A 26705-nucleotide genomic window follows, 5' to 3' on the forward strand; every position below is an offset into this window, starting at 1 on the left:
GTGAGGGTCTGTTGTGTTTTCTGATGAAAACTGCCGCGAGAGATGTTCATATGTTGGTTAGAAAGATGCCAGTTGAGGACCTGCACTCACCTTATCTGGATGTTAAACGCGCTGGACTTAAACCATGAGTTATTGTCTGGGGTGCGATTTCATATGACAGCAGGAGCACTCTCATGGTTATCCCACGCACCCTCACTACAAATTTATACGTCCGCCTGGGGATTCCACCTATTGTGCTGCCATTCATGAACAGCATTCCAGGCGGTGTTGCCCAACTCAATAACACTCGCCAATATACCGCTGTTGTAACCTAACATGCTATACAGAGTGTCGACATGTTGCCTTGGCTTGCTTGATCACCAGATCTGTCGCTAGTTGGGCATATACAGGGTGTTACAAAAAGGTACGGCCAAACTTTCAGGAAACATTTCTCACACACAAAGAAAGACATGTGTCTGGAAACGCTTACTTTCCATGTTAGAGCTCATTTTATTACTTCTCTTCAAATCACATTAATCATGGAATGGAAACACACAGCAACAGAACGTACCAGCGTGACTGCAAACACTTTCTTACAGGAAATGTTCAAAATGTCATCCGTTAGCGAGGATACATGAATCCACCCTCCGTCGCATTGAATTCCTGATGCGCTGATGTAGCCCTGGAGGACGGCGTATTGTATCACAGCCGTCCACAATACGAGTGCGAAGAGTCTCTACATGCTGTACCGGGGTTGCGTAGACAAGAGCTTCCACATGCCCCCATAAATGAAAGTCAAGAGGGTTGAGGTCAGGAGAGCTTGGAGGCCATGGACTTGGTCCGCCTCTACCAATCCATCGGTCACCGAATCTGTTGTTGAGAAACGTACGAACACTTCGACTGAAATGTGCAGGAGCTCCATCGTGCATGAACCACCTGTTGTGTCGTACTTGTAAAGGCACATGTTCTAGCACCACAGGAAAGTATCGCGTATGAAGTCATGATAACGTGCTCCATTGAGTGTAGGTGGAAGAACATGGGGCCCAATCAGGCCATCACCAACGATGCCTGCCCAAACGTTCACAGAAAATCTGTGTTGATGACGTGATTGCACAATTGCGTGCGGATTCTCGTCAGCCCACACATATTGATTGTGAAAACTTACAATTTGATCACGTTGGAATGAAGCCTCATCCGTACAGAGAACATTTGCACTGAAATGAGGATTGACACATTGCTGGATGAACTATTCGCAGAAGTGTGCCTGTGGAGGCCAATCAGACGCTGATAGTGCCTGCACACGCTGTACATGATACGGAAACAACTGGTTCTCCCGTAGGACTCTCCATACAGTGACATGGTCAACGTTACCTTGTGCAGCAGCAACTTCTCTGACGCTGACATTAGGGTTATCGTCAATTGCACGAAGAATTGTCTCGTCCATTGCATGTGTCCTCGTCGTTCTAGGTCTTTCCCAGTCGCGAGTCATAGGCTGGAATGTTCCGTGCTCCCTAAGACGCCCATCAATTGCTTCGAACGCCTTCCTGTCGGGACACCTTCGGTCTGGAAATCTGTCTCGATACAAACTTACCGCGCCACGCTTATTGCCCCGGGCTAATCCATGCATCAAATGGGCATCTGCCAACTCCGCATTTGTAAACATTGCACTGACTGCAAAACCACGTTCGTGATGAACACTAACCTGTTGATGCTACGTACTGATGTGCTTGATGCTAGTGCTGTAGAGGAATGAGTCGCATGTCAACACAAGCACCGAAGTCAACATTACCTTCCTTCAATTGGGCCAGCTGGTGGTGAATCGAGGAAGTACAGTACATACTGACGAAACTAAAATGAGCCCTAACATGGAAATTAAGTGTTTCCGGACACATATCCACATAAAATCTTTTCTTTATTTGTGTGTGAGGAATGTTTCCTGAAAGTTTGGCCGTACCTTTTTGTAACACCCTGTATAATGGACAACAATTCCATCTGTTGTTCACAAAAACAACTTTAACCATCCCTGTATTGACTGACCAAGTGCAACAGGCATGGAACTCCATCCCACAAACTGACATAACGGCACCTATACAACACCAATGGATGCTTGGATTCAACATTCTGGCGGTCACACCGTTTAGTAATGTAATGGCTTATGTCGCACTTACATTAACATGTGATTTTCCAATGTTAATCATGTAAATATGTATTCCCGAAACTTAATTACTCAGATTGATTATTTTTTGGTGTTGCTATTTTTGTCCATTAGTGTCTATATTTTGCGGAATTTCTGTCTCAGTGCCTTTAATTAGGAACTGTATGTATTTCATTTTCCTGCTTTATTGGCTCCGTTTTTACTTTTTCTCTTTCCACCGTTTCAGTCAAATGTTACCTAACGCCCCCTCCAAAATGTTCAACAATTACTGGTTCCTTCCATTTATGCAGGTCCCCTCGCTGTAATTTCCTCCTTTTTTGCAATTTCTTCAGTTTTACTCTCCAGTTCATAACCAGTAAATTAAGGCCAGGGTCCAGATCTTCTCCTGGAAAAGTCTTACAGTTTAAAATTTGTTTTCGAAATCTCTGTCTTACAATAATACAATCAATCTGAAACTATTCAATGCCCCAGGTCTCTTCCACAGATATAACCATGTTTCATGATGCTTAAACCAAAAAGTGATGATTAAATGGTGTCCAAAATTCTAATAGGCGTGTTTCTCTATCATTCCTTTCCCGTGTCCTTGTACTCCAACTACTTTTGCTTCCCTTCCTTCTCCCAGTACCAGATTCCAGTCAGTCATCACGCATCTTAACCATATGAATAACTCCGCATACATTCTTTCAATCTATTCGTCATCTGTGGAGCAAATTGGCGTATTTTCTTGTACTTCTGTTTATGATTACCCAGGCTGCTTCCTGCGACACACCACCAACCTACAGGTGTATAACGCAGGTTCCTGCAGTTCAGGTTTGCTAGCAACATCGCCTTCCAGAGACTTACACAGAGTTGTTTCCAAGTGTATCCCCAGTAGCCACCACAGTACCTTATGGTACCAGTTTCACAGCTAATGGAACGTGTATCACAATAAACAGTGTTGCAATTGTGGGCACCACTTTTTTTCAGCTAGTTCAGGATGAATGCTGCACCTGTACGCTTTTTCAGGCTGAATGCCGCGTCCATTTGCTTCTACCAGTGGGTATTTAGGGTGCTACAACAATTCATGCTGCAGGCTTATGCTGTCACACCTACAATCCCATCATTTGGAGTTCACTTCACAAAGCCAAACGAGGTGCATCTCACCACATCAACCGCACAATCATGCCATCATTGAGAGCACCTTTCACTCAGTGCTTAGCTGCATTTTCATCTCAACCGTCCGAACTCAGTACCTTGCTGAGCTTTGTTTCGACTGTTTACAAGCTGTCTCTCTGGACCCAATCACCAATCAGCCTTGAGCACCCTACTGCTCACTGCAAACAACAGACTCAGTCTATCTAAGAACATTCCTGTACAATGTCGGTGATAGACTTACCATCAAGAACCTTCCACTGCAACATCTGTTACTGACTTCCAGCTGAACCAAGTAGTGTGAAGTAACGTTGTTATTCTGTGTTCATCAGATTTAAAAACTGTATCATTGTTCCTTGCTATCTGGGTATGCCAACTGTAGCGTGTTGCTCCAATTAGTCGCAAATACTAAAGTAGTGATGAAGCTCACTCTAGTTTGCGTAATTAACTTGTAACAGTGGACCCAAGTCTCTGGAGCTTTGACAGGGTCACATAACGCTGCAGGAACAACACCAAAAGCAGATGCAAGTGCAACAACTACAGCTGAAGCTACTGCAGGAGCTGCCCAAACAACGAACAGAATTACACCGAGAAGGTTGCACTAGTGTAGGGCCAAGCATCTGTGGAGATGCCTTCTCCTCTTGAGCCCCCAGCGCTGTTCACAGGCTTTGATAAGTCTATGGAATGTGTGACATTGTCTGAAGCGATGCCACAATTTCAACACTATACCTTCCTCACCAACTCTTCTGCCGCCGGCACCTCCACCAATACCCTTGGTCCAACTGCCACTGCCACCTCCGCTGCTGGGCCTGCCATCACTGTTAGCGCCACCATCACCACCGGTTCACCCATGCTCCTACCTTTTCTCAGGGCTTGTTTTCTGCCTCGCTCATCACTCTCTTTCCTGTGCCTAATGTGCAAGCACACCCTCGACACTCCTACCCTCCATTCGCTGGTGATATTGTTCCATCTCCCACTTGCTCAGCTGACTGCCGGTCATTCATCTCTGTGCAGTTTTCCTCAAGGAAGCTCGTTTATTGTCATGCTGCCCTTGGTAGCGGCTTCTTCCCCACCCGTTGACAAGACTCAGCCTGCATCTCTGACACTCTACAACTTTTCTCCTCTCTCTGTGGATCCTGCACTGATCGAGTGTGACACATATGGTGCTCCTGGCTTCTCTCTTTTGGGCATCCCTCAGGTACCTCAAACTCCTGTTCACATGGATGATGAATCTTCAGTGGTGTTCCCAAGCACTATTGCGTCCTCCATAGCCAACAGGCAACTGTTCTGCCCTTTGGTTCCACCCGGCAGCTGAACTTACTTAGCAGTCACATGTATGGCAGCTGCTGTTGGTCGAGCTTTCCCTCTCATTGGCTGCCGACACCATGCGGTAGCTGCTCCAGTCATGGTATTCCTATATGTTCGGTCTGGACCTCACAGTTTATTCTCCTCAGTTTCTGTCTGTTGGTGATACGTCCTTGTTCTGTCCCTTATGCATTCATTGTCCTGTGATTTCTCACATGCTTCTCCATTTACCCCACTACTCTCCTTTCCAGAATGGCCATACATCAGATACACTTCTTCTCTTTTTCAGTCAGGTGACATCACAAGACACGTTGTGCTGCCCAACTGGTTACGTCCTGTTCCTACCCTGCTTGGTCAGCTCTCCTGGATGCCTTGCGTTAATAGCACAATGTGCATCCCTGGGAATCTCTCACATCATGCAGGGTTGCTGCTATGCCTCCTCGGAATGTCCTATGCAGGCCACCAGCTGGACTTTCTCAGATCTTCAGTTGTGCACTCCTAGAAATTCCAACAACATAAACCCTGGCTGTGCTGCATTTGCCCATCTACACTTGCAGCGGCCAGGTTGCCCTACCTGGAGCCTCCACCTTCGCGAGCACCCACATCAGGAATTGCTCCTCAATCCTGGCAGTGCCCCCTCTCTTTGGCTTCCACATTGTTTCTAAGGTAGCTCCACCAACTATTTCTTAAGGGGATGAGGTACATTGCATACCTAAGCTGCTGCCTGCAGCATGCCACCAACCATAAAGGCATATACCACAGGCTGCTGCAGCTCAGGCCTACTAGCTACACTGCTCTCATGCATTGATAGAATCAGTCCAGCACCAAACACAAAGACGCTGGGTGTTTTCAGCTGAACCTCCAGCAGCAGCCACAGTACCATGTGCCGCCAGCCTCCCTGCTAACAGCACTGCAATCATGGAAACACTTCTCTTCCATGAAATAAGTGCCTGCTGAATGTTGTTCCTGTATCCTTCTACCAACCGGTATTTATTGCACCATTCAGCTGCTCTACAGCACTTCATGATTTGGGCTTAGCCTTACACCAGCTGCACTTAGTAGCTCATCAATCAGAGTTCATTTTGCTAAGCTGTACGAGGTGCATCTCACTGCAACATCCACACAACCAAGCCATCATAGAGAGCACTCTCAGCTCAATACTTTGCAGGACTATTGTCTCAGCTGTTTTCAAGTTCACCCCTTCACCGGACTTTTTAGTCTCAGTTGTTCTCGAGCTCATCACATCACTGGACTTCGTCTCAGCCATCCTTGAGCTAACCATCTCACTTACCTTTGTCTCAACTGTCCTGGAGCTGATTGCCTAACTGGATCAGCCGCCAATCATCCTCAAGCGCCCTGCTGCTCACTGCCAACTCCAGCCTCATGAACTTAATCTATACAAGAACATTACTGTGCAACATCAGCGATAGAATTTCTGTCGAGAACCTTCCAGTGCAGTGTCAGTCATTGACCTTCGGTATGAACCAAGCAGTGTGGACTCAAATCCGAAGAAACTGTGCTTCTTGTATTTTGTTCATTAGAATCAACAAATGTGTGTTCCTTGCTATCTGGTACATCTATTGTAGCATGTTGCTTCCCTTGGCTGCAAATACTAAAACTATAGTGGTCATTGGCTTTGTGTCCACCTTGGTAAGAATAATATGCAGCCAATTAAGAAATCTCTCATTCCACATTTCAACCCATAGAATGCCAGTCTTGTTTTTCCTGATAACATCTTCCTGAGTAGTCCCTACCCAGAGATCTGAACAGAGAATATTTTATGTCCAAAATATTTTACCCAAATGGATGACATCATCTTTTAATTATACAGAAGAGCTGCATCCTCTTGGGAAAAATAATGGCTGTAGTTTCACAAAGCTTTTAGCTGTTCACAACAAGCCCGTATTGCCTACTCAGGTTAGATCAGTCGGTCATCGTGACTGTTGCCCCTGCAACTACTGGCAAGGCTACTGCCATTCTTGAAGCAGCACAGATCAGTTTGGCTTCTCTACAAATCTCCATACATCCATATTTAAATTGGATGAAGGTGGGACACAGCTGGTATAATTTTTATTAAAAATGGACTCCTCCAGCTGTTCTTAAGGAGTTTCATTTTAAATAAAAATGTTTTCCTCAGCCAACCATAAGAAAACTGTGTGATTTCAATGCTGGGCATCACAGTTCTGATCTCTGTCACAGAGATGTAAAGAGAAGGGGTGAAATATGGGTAAGGGGAGGTGTGATGCCCTTCCCATAGCGTGACATACCCACAGTGGCATTGGGCAGTACTGTGGTGAAATGTCATGCCAAGGTGACATCATTAATACTCTTCAGACTTCATTTTAACTTCTGAGCTCTGGTCTTATTTTTGCATGTGTTGACACCTTGTTGGTTGAAGTGTCACCCAGCCCAAGGGTGACACTGTAGAGCACTATGCTTTTGCACCATTACAGAGGAATGATGTACGCATCTGTGACCCAAATTTCAAACTTCTGCATCACAATGGAAGAAGATGACAGGGTTACAAAAAAAGTGTGTGTGTGTTCTTAAGGAACCAAACTGCACAGGTCATCAGTTCCTAGACTTACACACTACTTAAACTAACCTATTCTAAGAGCAACACACACACCCATGCCTGAGGGAGGACTCGAACCTTCGGCGGGAGGTGCCACACAGTCAGTGACATGGTGCTTCAAACAGAGCGGCCACTCCACGTGGCTACAAAAAAAAATGTTGCGCAGTGTCATTAAACATCACCCCATTTTTTGAGTCTGTTTTCAAAAAAAAATTACGGTAACCTGCTAAGGCAGGTATGCAGTATCTTGTACGACTGCCTGATCATGGAGTTGAGTGGGAACATCTTTCAAGGTGGGTTATCCCCACTTTTGTAAGGAATTGTTGGAAGAACAACTCTTTATGCCTGTCACAATTTACCAAACAGGAAAAGCACAAAATAATGTCTGTACCTTAGAATACTACTACACAGACACTGGATTGTATACAAGGTGTTACAGGTGGAATGGAAAGGTCCATATTAAGGGATATGACAGAAATGATCATTCAAAGCAAAAAAAAGTCTGGTAAACATGGACTCTAAAATGCATACCTTAAGAGCTATGAGAACTTCTTTATCTTCAGTTCTGTGAAACAAACCATTGAAAATCCACAATAGAATAATGACAGTATTATGAAAAGGATATTTTGCTACTCATTGTATACATTTACGCAAAATCTTAACTCCAAGAAATTGTATGACAAACAAAAGTTGGTAGGAGTGTTTCTACATCTGAAACATGATGCCCATTCAAATTTCACCCTAGTTGCATAAGACTGGCGCCAGTGGTGCCATTATGAGGATGCAGATCAGGTTTGCTTTAGACACACACTGTAACTTTCAAGAGTTATAGTTACCTTTGAGACTGGATATGGTGAGCTGATATTAGGCAAGAATGTCTTTAAAGTGACAATGATGCCATTATCAACACCTCACTGAGTTTGAATGAGGTCATATAATAGGGTACAAGGAGCTGGATGTTGCTCCTACAATACTACAGAAACACTCTACATGATTACTGATAGTGGTGGTACAATCACAGAAGACTGGCATCCAAGTGGCACTACAGAAAGGTAATTGATATTGACCTTGCTGGTCAATTTAATAAGCAGCAGTTGATTGGAGGACCGAATGTATTTCGTGGACTCCATCTGAACTTTACCTGTGATGTACAAGCAGTGTTTGGAGGTAGTACTTGGCTCACACTTGCTGTTGTGTGGGGCAATCAAGCAGATTATGATGGCCTTGAAGCTTTTCCAGATGCTAACATTCTCACTTGGAAGACATGGAGTATTTCGGAGACTACAGGACTGTTGGCTAAACAGCCTTATGGTACTCTAGTTCCAAGCATGCCAAGTGGCACTACATGTTCAGCACATGGCTCTGTCGCATTGTACTGCATCTGCAGCAGCAATGTGAGCAGCAGTTGGCACCACAGTGACACAACAAACTGTTACAAATTGATACTTCAAGGACAGATCTGAGGCACATGCCCTGTAGCATGCACTTGACTGAGCCCAAACCACCGCCATTTGCGACTTCAGTGGTGTCAAGCAAGAGCTTGTTGGTGGGCAGAGTGAAGGTCTGATGTGTTTTCTGATGAAAACTAATTCTGTCTTTCTGTGAGAGATGTTCATGTGCTGGTTAGAGAGAGGCCAGTTGAGTACCTGCACCCAACTTGTCTGCATGCTAAACACACTGGACTTAAACCACAAGTTATTTTCTGGGGTGCGATTTCACATGACACAAGATGTACTCTTGTGGTCATTCCACGCACCCCAAATACAAAATTTTATGTCAGTCTGGTGATTCAACCTGACGTGTTGCCCTTCATTAACAGCATCTGAGGTTTTTTTTAACAGGATAACACCTTTCCACAGACCACTGTTGTACCCCAACATGATCGACGGACTGTTGACGTGTTGTATTGGCATGCTCAATCACCAGATCTGTCTCCAGTAGAGCACAAATGTGACATCATCGGTCAACACCTCCAGCATCGTACACAAACAGCATTAACCATTAACATACGAGATGCTATCCAAAATTTTCAGGACTTGTGCTGCTACTTGTTGAAAACTTTACCTTTGGACTAATTTTCACCATCATCCTCAAAGTAGTTCCCATCCGCACGTACACACCTGTTCCAGCACTTCTGCCATTGGTCAAACATTTTCTGGAAGTCCTGTTCTTTGAGAGTGTTTATCACAGCCAGCAATGCTTCTTAAAGCCTCTCTAGAGTGTCGAACCGACATCCTTTCAACTTGAGTTTCAGTTTTGGGAATAGCACGAAGTTGCAAGGTGCCAAATCTGGCGAGTATGGTGAGTGGTGTACAACTACCATGTTGTTTTTTGCCAAAAAGGTCCTGGTGAGCAAGGACGTGTGACAGGATGAGTTGTCGTGATGCAGCAGCCAGTTCCCTTGACGCCAAAGTTTGGGCCGTCGTCGCCGCATGTCTTCACGGAGCTGTTGAAATCGTCATAGTAGTACACAGAATTCAGTGTTTGGTTGGGTGGGACAAATTCTTTGTGCACAATTCCCTTGGTATCAAAGAAAACGATGATCATGCTCTTCACCTGTCTCACTTTTTTGTGTCTTGGAGAGCCCGAGCTCTTCCACTGGAATGATTGTTGCTTTGTCTCTGGGTCATAGCCGTAAATTCAGCTCTCGTCGCCAGCGATAACCCGTGACAAGAAGGTTGGATTATCAGATGTGGTGTGACGAAGGTCCGTGCACACTTCAAAACACTGTGCCTTCTGATCAGCAGTCAAGATCATTGGCACAAATTTTGTGGCGACATGACGCATGCCCAGTTCATCAGTCAACATTCGTTGACATGTCCCATAACCAATACCCACTTCATCCGAAAGGTCTTGTATGGTTTCACGTTGGTCTGCGTGAACCAACTGTTGAAGTTTGGCAACAATGTCTGGCATCGTGTGGCTAAGGGGCCTTCCAGTGTGAGCATCACATTTGACATCTGTACACCCGGCCCTGAACCAAGCATGCCACTCAAACACACGCGTATGACTCATACTTTGTCCCCCAAACAGTTGTTGAATCATTGCAAGGTTCTCTGTAGCACTTTTCCCAAGATTCGCACAAAATTTGCTACATACACACTGTTCTGTTCGCGAAGCCATCGTAAAATTGTCACACACCAAACACGGAGTATTATGGAAATCACTATGTACAGGCAACACATCCTCCTAGCTGAATGCCACTCCGCACACTGACTCATCTGATCTGCAGCTCTCGCTACCTAGCGGTTCAAAGGCCTACTACTCCTACTTTCCAGATGGAGCACCAGGCCCAAAAATTTTGGATTCCACTTTGTATTGACCAAGTACAACAGGCATGGAACTCCATCCCGAAATTGGCATTCAGCACCTGTACAATGCAATGTATGAATGTTTGCATCCAACATTCTGGTGGTTATGCAGATTCTTAATGTATCAACATTTCACATTTGCAATGACTTGACTTGCACTTACATTGATGTGTGATCTAGCAGTGTTATCTCTTAAACATGTTATCTAGACAAATGTATTCTCGAAATTTCATTGCTCAACACTAATTGTTTTTTGGTAGTGCAATTTTTTTCTGTCAATGAGCATAAGGGGTGATGACAAGTTTCTGTTTGAAGGTCGTACACTCCAGATTCAGTATGCCAACCAGGCAAAATTTCTGTGAGCACTTAGGCTGTCATCACCAAGAAAAGAATAACAGCACACTGTTCAGTTTGCAACATTTGGTAATAACGTCACCATAGTTCACATTTCCACATTTGGTGCAGACATGTTGGAAAGTAAGGAAAGCCACATGAATGCCCTTGCCTACACATCAGCACATATATCTGCATTGGAGTAGAACTATATTGCATATACACTGCAGCAACACCCTCAGACATAAACTTTTTGATTATCCCTTATACCATACATACCCTGTCCCTGCCACATTCCTGCATGCTCTCACAAGCAGCACCATACCCTCCTCCTCCCAGCTCCAGCCTCCTCCTTACCACTATCATGCAGAAATTGCCCCTCCCATCGAGCACAGTCACTGTATGCATTCCAGCCTCAGTTACCAGAGACAGTGGTCATGTGTCGAGTTGTCTTGTGTGAATGTGCATTTGTTGTCTACTCTGGAAGATGACTTCTTGGCCGAAAGCTCAAACGTACAACAGTCTTTCTGTCGCGCCTGCAGCTCATCATCTTCTTTACTTGGTAAGTAGAAATCTACCCTTTTCATATTGCTGCTAAACAAATCTCCTTTAGTGAGATATTTTTGCTTTCCGTATTTTGAGAGGTGATAGTATGGACCAAAAGAAGCAAAAAGTTCAGTAAACATGGGGTTTAAAGTGGCATACCTTAAGAGCTATGAACATTTGTTCATATTTACTAATATGAAGTGTATCTGTTCCACTGAAGAAGTGCTTATAGCTCTCAATATATGCATATTAAGAACCCACATTTGCTAGACTGTTTTTCTTCGAATGAACATTCCTGCCCTATTCCTGAATACTAACTATTCCTCCTGGGAGACCCTGTATTATATGCACAGATTTTGTAGGTTGCATCCAGTGTGGATGTGGGAGAGGAAAGATTGAGGACTTTTTTTAAGGATAGGAGTTGACGGGTGTGTTCATTGGCTGAGTTGATATGTAGGTGAAGGATTAGGTGGGTGAGGGCAAAGGATTGTTCAGTTTGGAACTGGTATAGGGACTGATGGAAAGAAGGGTTGCAGCCAGAGATGGGAACTTTAAGTGTGAGGCCTTTGGGGGTAATGTCAAGTGTTGGAAGGCCAACCTATTCATGGGTCACTTAGAGGGAAGCCTTCTTGGTTATCCAGGCCTGCCAACCCAATGTTTGGTACAGATTTATTGATGACATCTTCATGATCTGGACTCACAGTGAAGAACTCCAGAATTTCCTCTCCAGCCTCAACTCCTCCCGTTCCATCAGATTCACGTGGTCCTACTCCAAAACCCATGAAACTTTCGTTGACGTTGACCTCCATCTGTCCAATGGCCAGCTTCACACGTCCATCCACATCAAACCCACCAACAAGCAGCAGTACCTCCATTATGACAGCTGCCAGCCTAGGCCTTCGTGGCAAACGAATCTGCTCCAGTCCTGAATCCCTGAACCATTACACCAACAACCTGAAAACAACTTTCGCATCCCGCAACTACCCTCCCGACCTGGTACAGAAGCAAATAACCAGAGCCACTTCCTCATCCCCTCAAACGCAGAACCTCTCACAGAAGAACCCTAAAAGTGCCCCACTTGTGACAGTATACTTCCCGGGACTGGATCAGACTCTGAATGTGGTTCTCCAGCAGGGATACGACTTCCTAAAATCCTGCCCCGAAATGAGATCCATCCTTCATGAAATCCTCCCCACTCCACCAAGAGTGTCTTTCCGCCGTCAACCTAACCATCGTAACCTCTTGGTTCATCCCAAACCACCTTCTCTACCCTCTGGCTCCTACCCTTGTAACCACCCCCCCCCCCCACCCGCCCCCGGTGTAAAACCTGTCCTATGCACCCTCCCACCACCACCTACTCCATTCCTGTAACCCGGAAGGTGTACATGATCAAAGGCAGAGCCACGCGTGAAAGCATCCACATGATTTACCAACTGACCTGCCTACACTGTGACGCTTTCTATGTGGGCATAACCAGCAACAAACTGTCCATTCACAGGAATGGACACAGGCAGACAGTGTTTGTTGGTAATGAGGATCACCCTGTGGCTAAACATGCCTTGGTGCATGGCCAGCACATCTTGGCACAGTGTTACACCGTCCAAGTTATCTGGATATTTCCCACTAACACCAACCTACCCGAACTCCGGAGATGGGAACTCGCCCTTCAGTATATCCTCTCTTCTCGATATCCGCCAGGCCTCAACCTCCGCTAATTTCAAGTTGCCGCCGCTCATACCTCACCTGTCTTTCAGCAACTTCTTTGCCTCTGTACTTCCGCCTCGACTGACATCTCTGCCCGAACTCTTTGCCTTTACAAATGTCTGCTTGTGTCTGCCTGTCTGTGTGTGTGTGTGTGTGTGTGTGTGTGTGTGTGTGTGTGTGTGTGTGTGTGTGTGTGTGCGCGCGCGCGCGCGCGAGCGAGCGAGCGAACAACTGTCCTTTTTTCCCCCAAGGTAAGTCTTTCCCCTCCCGGGATTGGAATGACTCCTTACCCTCTCCCTAAAACCCACATCCTTTCGTCTTTCCCTCTTTCCTGAAGACGCAACCGTCGGTTGCGAAAGCTAGAAATTTTGTGTGTGTGTTTTATTTATTGTGCCTGCCTAGCGGCGCTTTCTCGCTTGGTAAATCTTGGAATCTTTGTTTTTAATATATTTTTCCCATGTGGAAGTTTCTTTCTATTTTATTTACATTGTTAAATAATTTAGTTAGATGTGAATGTGTTGAGGTGAACTTCTTTAGCCAGAAATTTGCTATTTTATCTTTTCCAGGGGATTTACAATTGTGCGTAGAATTAATTGCTGGGGTGACTTCATGTTGCAAAATTATCACTTCGGGCATTTGTGGTATCATCTTGTATGTGTCTGTTTCTGCTTGTATCCAACGTGCATGCCTGTTATGTTCGGTGGATTGTCTATTTCAGTGTATGTGTTATCTATTGTCTGGTAAAATTTCTTTTGGTTTGTGTTGAATGTTTGGTATTTTTTCCTTCTATTTTCACTTTTTTTGTATCTTCTAAGTCGTTTGGCCAATGCTTGTAATTTCTGCTTCTTTTCATCTAATTGCTCTATCGCTTCTTGTTGTGAGATTTTACCTAACCTTTTTCGTTTTTTGTCCGATATTTCATTTCTTATAAATTGTGTTAGCTGGCCAATGTCTTTTCTCAGTTTTTCTATTCTGATCTGTAGCCTGTGTTGCCATGCTGGTTTTGTGGGTTTCTTCTGTGTGTTGGTTGGCTCTGATCTCTGCCTAGTGTGTATATTTAGTGTAGTGAGTGCTCCTATATAAACCAATAGTTGTAACTCTTCCATACTTGTATTTTCATTTATTTTGTTGTGTATGATTGTGTTGATAGTTGTTATTGTTGTTTCGACTTGTGGGTTATTTGGTGGTCTATGCAAGAATGGTCTAATGTCTGTATTTATGTCTTTGTATTCTATATATGTCAGCTGAAATTTTTCTTCTATATCTAACATGTGTGTCACTTCGTGTTCTATTTGTGCTTGTTCTGGTGGCTTTGTTAAGATTTTGTTTTCCTCTGATTGATTAATTGATGTGTGTTGTTCTTTGTTTGTTTGCTCTGGGATGTTTGAGTCCATTACTGTATTTTCTTCTTCTTCTGATTGCACATTATTTTGTTCCAGTATTTGTTGTACTTGTTGTTTGATGTTTTCTAATTCTGACTGGGGTATCCTGTTATTTTTGATTATTACTCGGATCTGATCAGCTAGTCGTTGTTCTGTTAAAAATTTTAATTCTGGGTATCTGGTAATAAATGTTGTGTAAACTTGTGATCCGTATCCAGTTGTGTTGGTTCCTAAGTTTGTTGCTTGGTAATAACAGGACATGAGGTGTCGGTTAACTTCATCTGACCATCTCATCCTATGTCTTTATTTTCCTTTTAGAGTGGTTGCAAGAAGCATATCCTGCAAAACACCTCTATTTGGAGTTAAATCATTTTTCATGTGGATAGCAGTGTCGTTACCATTGTGCACGGGCATAGGGTTCAAGCGTTGTCCCCGACCATGACAGCACTTGTCCGAGGCTTCATTAGTTCTGTCCTGAACCAACTAATCACACTAAAGGTGGGGGGGAGGGGGGGGGGGTTAGCCCTATTAGTGGTTTGTTCTTTTCATCATCTTTTACGACTGGCAGAACATACCGGAGGCCTATTATTATTATTGTTATAAACATCAGAAGCAGTACAGTCACTCATTTCCTATGCAAAGTGGAGTGTTAACTGTAAAAAGTTCTCTCAAAGCATCTGCTCAATATAGAAGAGGTACTGAAAGCCTGTATCTTGACAGGCAAAATACAGAAATACAACATTTCTTATCATCCTGTGACTCTGATTTTTTCTGTAGATAAAATGTAACATCCTGTCTTTGTTAAGTTCTTAACAGAGTATAATGCATAGTAATCAAAATTGAATTACTGAATGGCTTACTGAAATGTTATCTGGACATTTGTAAAGGACAGTTTCAAACATGTTTACATGGTTAATCACCTGATGAAAATTTTATGTTTGGTGATATTATAGCACGTACATTTCATATACACACATATATAAATTATATATCTTAATATTATTCCTCATGGTTGCATATCGCCAAACAACACAAATTTAAATTCAAGAGATACACTGAAAATTATTCCCGTTGTTTTTAATAAACAAAACCAGTTTATACACTGAGTGCTCAGCCAAACTGAGCAAGTAACACATATTTAGAAATGACACAAGAAACACAATGCAAGTTAGAAATCACTACTTCCTTCGCTTTGGTTTATTAACTTCACTCCTTCTGAAGTAATTCTTCAAATTCCCATTTCTGATTCCTAGCACAGCTGATTTGGAAGTTATGTCACGCATAACAAAAGGTGAATAGCCTGAAAAATAAAATATAATTAGTTTACATGAGAAAATGCGCAAATGTAATAATGCTCTAGCATGTCTTACCACACTGTTTCAAATGAACAGTGTGCTTACAAAGCTGTAATATTTGAAAAAAATTAATTTTAACCAAAATACTATTTCATTTGTACAACTCTGAAGCATTTGCTCACACATATGATGGTCAAGACAGGAACTGTGGACTTAACATTTCTCAAGTGTGATATTCATAATCTTAGGTAATAAAGTTTGTTTGATATTACAGTTGCTGAAATAATGATTCTTTTAAAAACAATATTATTGTTGTGCCATTTTGCTAGAAAACATTTTCTAAACTGCTATGTTAGTCTCTGGGAAGAGTTCGATTTGACAACGATTAAAATAAAAGTAGAACAACTATATTACACAACACACTTATTTCAGCCTTTTACACACCTTTAAAATTACAATTAGTCAGTATAGATAATCGTCACTCATCTTCCGGATAATTTCAAGTACTGCCAGCAGAGGCCAACTGAGGAGGCAAAGGCTGTTGCACTCTCCATTCAAAAGAGGACGCGGAGAATTTCAAGTACTGTCGACAGAGGTCAAGTGAGAAGACAAAGGCTCGGTTCAAAAGAGGACACACAAATTATGACAGTCAAACATTAGTAGAGATTCGCGCATCTGTGGAAATATCTTCACAAGATGCATACAGAGGTACTATCATCATACCTTGGTTGAAGATCTGGTGGCGAACTCGAAAAATTCTAGTCCTGTGTAAAATCACTAAGGGGGTCGAAGTCTTCCATCTAGTCTCTTGTTGACCTGTAGTAACCACAACCAACTGCGGGAACGCCTTGGGCTGCGGATCGGAGCCGCCAGGTGGGGAAGCCGCCGGCGCCGGAGCACGCGGTGTGTGTTTACACACAAGGATGAGTCTGACAACAGACCAATGACAACCAACGACAACCGACACAACAAGGAAGGGATAAACAACGGAGGTTTGTAGTAGCCACAACACCAAACACCAACAGTAAATCCACTCGGAACCAGAGTCAGGCAAAAGTCAACAACGAGCAACTATAAGAACTGCCGAGATAGAAACTCAATCCAGAGCGAGTACCAGACTGGCTGGACTAGGGCAGAGCGTGAGAGCCACTGCACGGAATAGCCGCCGTGGACGCGGAGCCCTCTATGGGCTGACCACGTCCATTTGCATGCTCGACTTCCGCGGCATGAGGTACTAGATGACCAGTCTGGTTTGGCAGCAGAAGATAGCAAAAGGAAGACCAAAGTTTTAAATTCCACATATAAGAAATCATTCATACATGAGAAGCATACAAATGTACCACTGTTTGACCATTGCACAGAGCACTGTATGGATGCCATAGTAATAAGCATCCCTGATGTAGAGAAACAACTGAAAGATATGGAAACAAATAAGTCGGCAGGTCCAGATGGAATCCCAGTTTCGTTTTACAAAGAATACTCTACATCACTGGCCCCTTACTAGGCTTGCATTTATTGCACTCTCTTGACCAGCGCAAAGTGCCAAGTGACTGGAAATAAGCACAGGTGTTTCCTGTATATAAGATGAGTAAAAGAACAGACCCACAAAATTACAGGCCAATATCCTTAACAGCAGTTTGCTGCAGAACTCTACAGCGTATTCTGAGTTTGAATATAACAAATTACCGTGCGGCTAAAAAAACTTATGTCCACAAATCAGCGCGACTTTAGAAAGCATCATTCATACAAAACCCAGCTTGCTCTTTTCTCATGTGATAAACTGCAAACTATTGGTGAAAGGCAACAGCCAGATTCCATATTTCTAGATTTTTGAAAAGCATTCAATACGGTGTGCCACTGCAGACTGTAAAGAAGGTAAGTGGATATGGACTAGGCTCCCAGACATGTGACTGACTTGAAGATCTCGGTGGTAAGTGTTTATCAGAGACAGGAGTAACATCAGGAGTGCCCCAGGAATGTGTCACAGGATTGCTGCTACTTTGCACGTACAAGGGTTGGAACTTAAATAGTGGCAACTATTTATTCACAACCGATACAAAAGAATTACATGTTTGCACCTGTTGCTGTCCTTCAAAGTAGTCACCAGCGTAGTGTAGAACTCGTTACCAGCGATGTGGAAGGCGTAGTAAACCGTTAGCAGAGCCTGTTCTGTTGATGGTGTGAACAGTGATCTGAAGTTATAGTGATTCTCTTGTACAACTGTGATGGTGTTATCCTAACGCATTATATTCCTCCACAGCAGACCATCAATGCACAGTATTACTGTTCGTTTATGGAGCATCGCCTGCAACCAACTTTGCGAAATAAGCGGCGACACTTTCTGCGCAACCTGCCCGTAATTTTCCATGACAATGCACGGGCGCATACAGAGCAATCTGTGGCTGCTCTGTTCGGTCGATGGGACTGCGAAGTACTGTACCATCCACCATACTTCCCGGACTTAAGTCCTTGTGACTTTGATTTGATTTCAAAGATGTGGGAACCACTTCGTGGCATTCACTTCAGAACTGTTCCAGAGATTCGACAGGCAGTAGACTGCTTCATTCGCACCATCAACAGAATAGGCTCCGCTAACGGTATACTACACCTTCCACATCGCTGGCAACAGGTTTCACACATCACGGTGACTATTTTGAAGAACAGTGAAAGGTGCAAACATGTTAACTCTTTTGTATCGGTTGTGAATAAATAGTTGCCACTATTTAAGTTCCAACCCTCGTAAATGATGTGGCAGGCAGGGTGGGCAACAATCAGCAGAAGTTCACTGGTGATGCTGCGGTGTGCAGGAAGGTACTGAAGAAAAGTGACTGTAGGTCGATTCAAGATGACCAAACAAAATTTCTAGCCGGTGTGATGAATGGCAGCTGGCTCTTAAAGTAAATATCTAGGCGTCATGTTATGAAGCAATATGATGGAATGAGCATGTGAGGGTTGCGGTAGAAAAGGCAAATGGTCAACTTCATTTTATTGGAAGCATTTTAGGAAAGCGTAGTTCATCTGTAAAGGAGACCACATACAGGACACTAGTGTGATCTATTCTTGAGCACTGCTTGAGTGTTTGGAATCCGCACCAGGTTGTTTTGAAAGAAGACATCAAAGCAATTCAGAGGCGAGCTGCTAGATTTGTTACTGGTAGGTTCGATCAGCATGCAAGTGTTAGGGATATTCTTTGGGAGCTCAATTGGGAATCCCTGCAGGGAAGAAGAGATTCATTTCAAAGAACACTAATGAAAATGTTTAAAAAATTAACATTTGAAGCAGATTGCAGAATGATCCTACTGCCACCAACATACACTTTGTTTAGGGACCATGAAGATAAGATACAAGAAATAAGTACCCCCTCGACTGGTTCGATGCGGCCCACCACGAATTCCTCTCGTGTGCTAACCTCTTCATCTCGGAGTAGCACTTGCAGCCTATGTCCTCAATTATTTGCTGGATGTATTCCAAGCTATGTCTTCCTCTACAGCTCCCTCTAGTACCATGGAAGTCATTCCCCCATGTCTTAACAGATGTCCTATCATCCTGTCCCTTCTCCTTATCATTATTTTCCACATATTACTTTCCTCTCTGATTCTGTATAGAACCTCCTCATTCCTTACCTTATCGGTCCACATAATTTTCAACATTTCAACATGCTTCGATTCTCTTCTGTTCCGGTTTTCCCACAGTCCACGTTTCACTACCATACAATGCTGTACTTGAGATGTACATTCTCAGAAATTTCTTCCTCAAATTAAGGCTGATATTTGATATTAGTAGATTTCTTTTGGCGGGAAATGCCTTTTTTGCCTGCTTTTGATCTCCTTCTTGCTCCATCAATCATTGATTATTCTACTGCCTTGGCAGCAGAATTCCTTAACTTCATCTACTTCGTGATGATCAATCCTGACGTTAAGCTTCTCGCTGTTCTCATTTCTACTACTACTCATTACTTTCATCTTTCTTCGATTTACTCAGTCCATACTGTGAACTCATTAGACTGTTCGTCCCATTCAGAAGATCATTTAATTCTTCTTCACTTTCACTCAGGATAGCAATGTCATCAGCAAATTGTATCACTGATATCCCTTCACCTTGAATTTTAATTCCACTCCTGAACTTTTCTTTTATTTCCATCATTGCTTCCTCAATATACAGAATGAACAGTAGGGGCAAAAGGCTACATCCTCATCTTACACTCTTTTTAATGCGAGCACTCTGTTCTTGGTCGTCATTCTTATTATTCCCTCTTGGCTGTTGTACATACTGTATATGACCCATCTCTCCATATAGCTTACCCCTACTTTTTTCAGGATTTTGAACATCTTGCACCATTTTAAATTGTCGAACACTTTTTCCAGGTCAACAAATCCTATGAATGCGTCTTTATTTTTTTTTTTTTAGTCTTGCTTCCATTACAAACCTCAATGTCAGAATTGCGTCTTTCATGCCTTTACTTTTCCTAAAGCCAAACTGATCGACATTTAGCACATCCTCAATTTTCTTTTCGATTCTTCTGTATATTATTCTTGCAAACAGCTTCGATGCATGAGCTGTTAAGCTGATTGTGCGATAATTCTCGCACTTGTCAGCTCTTGTCGTCTTCGGAATTGAGTGGATGATGCTTTTCCGAAAGTCAGATGGTATGTCGCCAGACTCATATATTCTACACACCATTGTGAAAAGTCGTTTTGTTGCCACTTCCCCCAATGATTTTACAAATTCTAATGGAATGTTATCTATCCCTTCTGCCTTATTTGACTTTATGTCCTCCAAAGCTCTTTTAAATTCTGATTCTAATACTGGATCCCCTATCTATTCTAAATCGACCCCTGTTTCTTCTTCTATCACATCAGACAAATCTTCCCCTTTGTAGAGGCTTTTAATATATTCTTTCCACCTATATGTTCTCTCCTATGCATTTAAAAGTGGAATTCTCATTGCACTCTCAATGTTACCACCCTTGCCTTTAGTGTCACTGAAGGCTGTTTTAACTTTCCTGTCCATCCTTCCGACAATGATTTCTTTTTTGATGTCTTCACATTTTTCCTGCAGCCATTTCATCTTAGCTTCTCTGCATTTCCTATTTATTTCCATTCCTCAGTGACTTGTATTTCTGTATTCCTGAGTTTCCCTGAACATTTTTGTACTTCCTCCTTTCATCAATCAACTGAAGTATTTCTTCTGTTACCCATGGTTTCTTTGCAGTTACCTTCTTTTGTACTTATGTTTTCCTTCCCAACTTCTGTGATGGCTCCTTTTAGAGAGAGATGTCCTTTTCTCTTCAACTGTACCACCTACTGAGCTATTTCTTATTGCTGTATCTTAGAGAACTTCAAGTGCATCTCGTCATTCCTTAGTACTTCCATATTCCACTTCTTTGTGTACTGATTCTTTTTGACTAATGTCTTAAACTACAGCCTACTCTTCATCACTACTATATTGTGGGCCCATATGGAGACCTATAGACAGCCATTTTTCTCTCACTCTGTCTGCAAGTGGAACAGGAAACAAAACAACTAGTTGTAGTACAGGGTACCCTCTGCCATGCACCCTACGGTGGCTTGTGGAGTATGTACGTATATATAAACACACATAAAAACAGAAAGTTTCTGTAGCTGTTAGTTTCTTTGCCAGGTAGGAAAGAGGGCTGAGTTAGGGAAGGTTGGGAAGGAAGGGCAGATCATTCAGACTCCAAGTTGATAGGAGATCATTCAGACTCCAAGTTGATAGGGACCTTATCCAACACACACATTTTTCCTCCCTGAGGAATGAACTAACAATTCCAAAAGTCAGTGCAGTTTATTTTACTTCTGTGTGTATCGGCAGCACTGGGAATCTTGTCTCCTGAAGGTATGAATGGCAAGTTATTCCTGTCTCATGGTAATTTTTAAAGTGTTCTTTATATGTCTTTAGTACAAGAAAACTGCACTGTTGTTAGTTCTCTTATAGTTCTATTTCCAAAATGGAACTCAACAATAGTAGAGGGGTCAAATTTCTTATGAAGAGATCAGTAGTACTGACCCAATAAATTTTCTAAAAAACCAAACTACTGGTCAAATTATGGAACCATGGCCAATAAACAGCAGTGCTTAAAACAATAAGGTAACAAGAGTTGTTGGGGGCAAATTTCATTCCATGGAGATTTATACAGATACACTGGAGTATCACAGAAATATTCAATATTTTTCAGAATGGTCAATAAGATGCCCGAAGATTTGTTACAAAAGTCCATTAAGGCATCAGTTACTACATAAATGATATCTGCACCAAACCCCTCAAGCCACGACATGTACTGCTTAAGAGTTTTCTACCACTGAAATTTTCCTTCTGTGATGCAAGGAGTTAGGACTGCAAGAAGTTCTGTTACCCCCAATATGAAGTGCCATATCAACTCATATGTACTGCAAACATAGCCTCCAACTGACAGTCAGTAATTTCCATCTTCTAAGACAAAGAAGCTGTTGAGTGGTAGTCAATGCTCAACCAATATAGGTATAAAGTATCCCATTTTGATACGACTGTAAAGGAAATGACATTTCCTCTTTATAAATTTGCTTCTATTGCTGCTATTATGATGTAAACAGTATCAATATCATAGTACTGGGTGTCACTTTAATTGCCTGTGGAATGAAGTATGTACATAAGAGCACATAATCTTACTTAAGAAACACACTCATAATGAGAACTAACCAACCTAATAATTGTAAATATTTTAGGAGTGAGGAGGATCGCTCACTGAAATGCAAAGAACTACTGACGGCCTTGGGAGAGCCAGTCCTGACAAAACTCTACCATCTGGTGAACAAGATGTACGAGACAGGCGAAATACCCTCAGACTTCAAGAATAATATAATAATTCCAATCCCAAAGAAAGCAGGTGTTGACAGATGTGAAAATTACCAAACTATCAGTTTAATAAGCCACAGCTGCAAAATACTAACGCGAATTATTTACAGACGAATGGAAAAACTGGTAGAAGCCAACCTCGGGGAAGATCAGTTTGGATTCCGTAGAAATGTTTGAACACGAGGCAATACTGACCCTACGACTCATCTTACAAAATAGATTAAGAAAAGGCAAACCTATATTTCTAGCATTTGTAGACTTAGAGAAAGCTTTTGACAATGTTGATTGGAATACTCTCTTTCAAATTCTAAAGGTGGCAGGGGTAAAATACAGTGAGCGAAAGGCTACTCACAATTTGTACAGAAACCAGATGGCAATTATAAGAGTCGAGGGGCATGAAAGGGAAGCAGTGGTTGGGAAGGGAGTGAGACAGGGTTGTAGCCTCTCCCCGATGTTATTTAATCTGTATATTGAGCAAGCAGTAAAGGAAACAAAAGAAAAATTTGGATTAGGTATTAAAATTCATGGAGAAGAAGTAAAAACTTTGAGGTTCGCCGATGATATTGTAATTCTGTCAGAGACAGCCAAGGGCTTGGAAGAGCAGTTGAATGGAATAGATTGTGTCTTGAAAGGAGGATATAAGATGAACATCAACAAAAGCAAAACGAGGTTAATGGAATGTAGTCGAATTAAGTCGGGTGATGCTGAGGGAATTAGATTAGGAAATGAGACACTTAAAGTAGTAAAGGAATTTTGCTATTTGGGGAGTAAAATAACTGATGATGATCGAAGTGGAGAGGATATAAAATCTAGACTGGCAATGGCAAGGAAAGCGTTTACGAAGAAAAGAAATTTGTTAACATCGAGTACAGATTTAAGTGTCAGGTAGTCGTTTTTCAAAGTATTTGTATGGAGTGTAGCCATGTATGGAAGTGAAACATGGACAATAAATAGTTTGGACAAGAAGAGAATAGAAGCTTTCGTAATGTGGTGCTACAGAAGAATGTTGAAGATTAGGTGGGTAGATCACGTACCTAATGAGGGGGATTGAATAGGATTGGGGAGAAGAGAAGTTTGTGACACAACTTGACTAGAAGAAGGGATCGGTTGGTAGGACATGTTTTGATGCATCAAGGGATCACAAATTTAGCACTGGAGGGCAGCGCAGAGGGTAAAAATCATAGAGGGACACCAAGAGATGAATACACTAAACAGATTCAGAAGGATGTAGGTAGCAGTAGGTACTGGGATATGAAGGAGCTTGGACAGGATAGATTAGCATGGAGAGCTGCATCATCATCATCATCATCATCATCATCATCATCATCAACAACAACAACAACAACATGCTTAGCTGCATGTAGTCCCACGAGGTGGTTAACTTTGTTCCTGGTAACAGTTCGGCAGAATCATTTCTTGTAAACAGCTGGTTTGTAGTCATAATGACATAAAAGTTGTGCACTGTTTACAGCACAGGTGGCCACCCGACCTCTGTGGAGATACAGTAAGTCTGTGAAAAGAGTGGAGTAGGACTGTTGGTTGGGTGGATTTGGCAGGTCTTCCACCAAGCTGTCATGTCATACACCAACTCTGTTGCAAACACTGCACAATTTTTATGTTGGTATGACTACCAACCAGCTATCCACCAGGACGAATGGCCACTGCCAAACTGTTGCCAAGAACAAAGCTGATCCCCCCTCCTACCAATCGTACAACATGCAGCTGAGCATAACAAGCTCTATTTCAATGACTACTTCACAGTCTGGGCCATCTGTATCCTTCCCTGTATCACCAGCTTCTCTGAATTATGCAGATGAGAGTTATCCTTGCAACACATCCTTCACTCCCACAATCATTCTGGCCTCTGCCTCCAGTAACCCATTGCTTCCACAGCCTCCACCCAACAGTTTCCACTTCTGTGTTCTCCATCCCCCACCTTCTCTGTCAACCATGCATCACATGCCTAGCCTGTGCACCTGCCACCCATCTCTCCCACATTCCTAGCTGGCAAACCAGTTGCCTCGATCCTGTTGGATGTGAGATTTTTTTGTTTTCCTCTCAGATATTCAGATAATTTGGAGTCTCTTCTGAGTCATCCTTAAGAGTTGCTGAAACTACATGCTATGAAATAACAGTTCAGTTCTACTCTGTTTCTCCTCCAATGTAAGAGAAAGGCATTTACTTTTCCAAATGCATTTTTTCAAAATGGAAACTGATGCAACACAGTTAATGTTTTGTTTTCAGTACAACATGCAACAGTGTGATTTTTCCGAACATATTGATCTGGAGAGTAGTCTTGCATGGAAGGGAAATGTGGATGATAAACACTTCAGCTAAGAAGAGAATAGAAGCTTCTGAAGGGTGGTGCTACAGAAGAATGCTGAAGATTAGATGGGTCAATTTATTAAGCAATTTCACTTTAAGTGAATTGACAAAGCATTACCAACAGAAATATGTCATAAATAATGTGAATAAAATGTAAGAGTATTCTATAATTGGTATTGCTCCAGTTCAAAATTTATTTATTTTTGAAAGAAATGGCCACCCTGGCCAGATGAAAGAAATGGCTATGGTTAAAAAAAGGGTCAATTGGCCTAAACAAGATTAAAAAAAGTGGCATGGTGGTCCCAGTACCAAGTCAATTCCAGTATTAGCTTTGAATCTTCCACTTAACCCTGTGGTGCACGAATTTCACTGCAGTGTGCAGTGGACAACTTTTAATGGTAAATTCTCTGGCGGTTTCAGTGAGTCATGAGGCTGCAAATGCATGCAGGACATAACACCAGTTGGGAGTGACCACTGCAGGGAACTGTGTGCATTGAAAATGCCAAAGAAGTGATCATTAACAGCTGTCCACTGTAGTGGACACTATGTGCCACAGGATTAATCTAAGTCAATTGGAAAATTTCAGAATATGTTACAGCTTTGAAAGAAACATGTCAATCCCCCAGCTAACACCAAATGAACATCACTTGTTTTAGCTAACACCAAATGAACATCACTTGTTTTCACAAACCTGCAATATAATCTGGATCCAAGGGATCATTTTTCTTGCAAGCCAAACGTGATGGTCGCTGATGTGGAACAGGCTGATCCTCACACAAGATTGGATCATTTGAGTGCTTTCCACCTCTGAGCCTTGGAATTGAGAACTGTGAATGTAAATACAAATTAGTGGTTTCAGTATCTCTAAAAAGAAAGTAGCATTTATAACACACAATAAGAGCTACACAATTGATATAAATTCAGAGAGGTGTATATCTTCAAAAGCAACAATGGTAAAACAAGAGACTTAACTGACTATCAATGCCTCACACTACATCTCAAAGTTATTGCACTGTGGTCTGTTAATGCAGTTGTACCAATATCTGGAGGTATTCCACCACAGATATATTTAAGGTCAATTAGATATTGGTAATGCCAATGGTCAAAGTGAAGAGAATATGAAACGTAAACTCCCAATATCTAAAAGAGCATTTCTGAAAATGAAGTAACTGTTACCATTGAATATAATTTTAAATGTTACAAAGTCTTTTCTGAAAGTATTGGTCTGGGGAATAGCCTTGTATGGAAGGGAAATGTTGACGATAAACACTTCAATAAGAAGAGAGTAGAAGCTTTTGAAGAGAGGTTCTACAGCAGAATGCTGAAGATTAGATGGGTCAATACAGTAACTAATGAGGAAGTACTGAATGAATGTGAGGAAAAAAGAAATGTATTGCAATGACACAAACTGACTAAAAGGAGGGATCATTTGATAGGACACATCCTGATGCATTAAGGAATCTTCACTTTCATAGTGGATGGAAATGCTGAGGGTAAAAGATGAATCAAACCAGTCTTCAGGCTGAAGACTACAATGACAACCTTTCAATGTAAAAATATGCATAAAACATGCTCAGAACAGATGCAGAAACCTAATCCATGAAGCGAAGAGAGGGGCCATACATTCTAGCATGTAAAAGAATCATTCACCTACCATTATGCCAACATTCATTTTTACTGACACTTCAAAAATTCAAAGAACAGCAGAAAATGCATTATATATTATTTTTGCAGCATCAGGGTTCACTCACTATTATCTGAGGGGACGAAATGAGAGAGCTGGATGTGAGGGAGGGGTGGGGGGATTGTAAA

The 26705-nt window shown here is 42.3% G+C and overlaps 1 protein-coding gene across 1 annotated transcript in view; it reads right to left on the reverse strand.

Annotated features, from left to right (window-relative positions):
• Nucleotides 1-15482: 15482 nt before the first annotated feature.
• LOC126282196 (RNA-binding protein NOB1) overlaps nucleotides 15483-26705 on the reverse strand; it is a 64158-nt gene continuing 52935 nt past the window's right edge. The window contains exons 6-7 of the mRNA XM_049981729.1: nucleotides 25585-25720; nucleotides 15483-15721 (exon numbers count right to left, since the gene is read on the reverse strand). Coding sequence (XP_049837686.1) covers nucleotides 15600-15721; nucleotides 25585-25720 — 258 coding nt within the window. The 3' untranslated portion in view covers nucleotides 15483-15599. The remainder of the gene's footprint in view (nucleotides 15722-25584; nucleotides 25721-26705) is intronic.

Source organism: Schistocerca gregaria, chromosome 7, assembly GCF_023897955.1.
Source record: "Schistocerca gregaria isolate iqSchGreg1 chromosome 7, iqSchGreg1.2, whole genome shotgun sequence".
Classification (NCBI taxonomy): domain Eukaryota; kingdom Metazoa; phylum Arthropoda; class Insecta; order Orthoptera; family Acrididae; genus Schistocerca; species Schistocerca gregaria.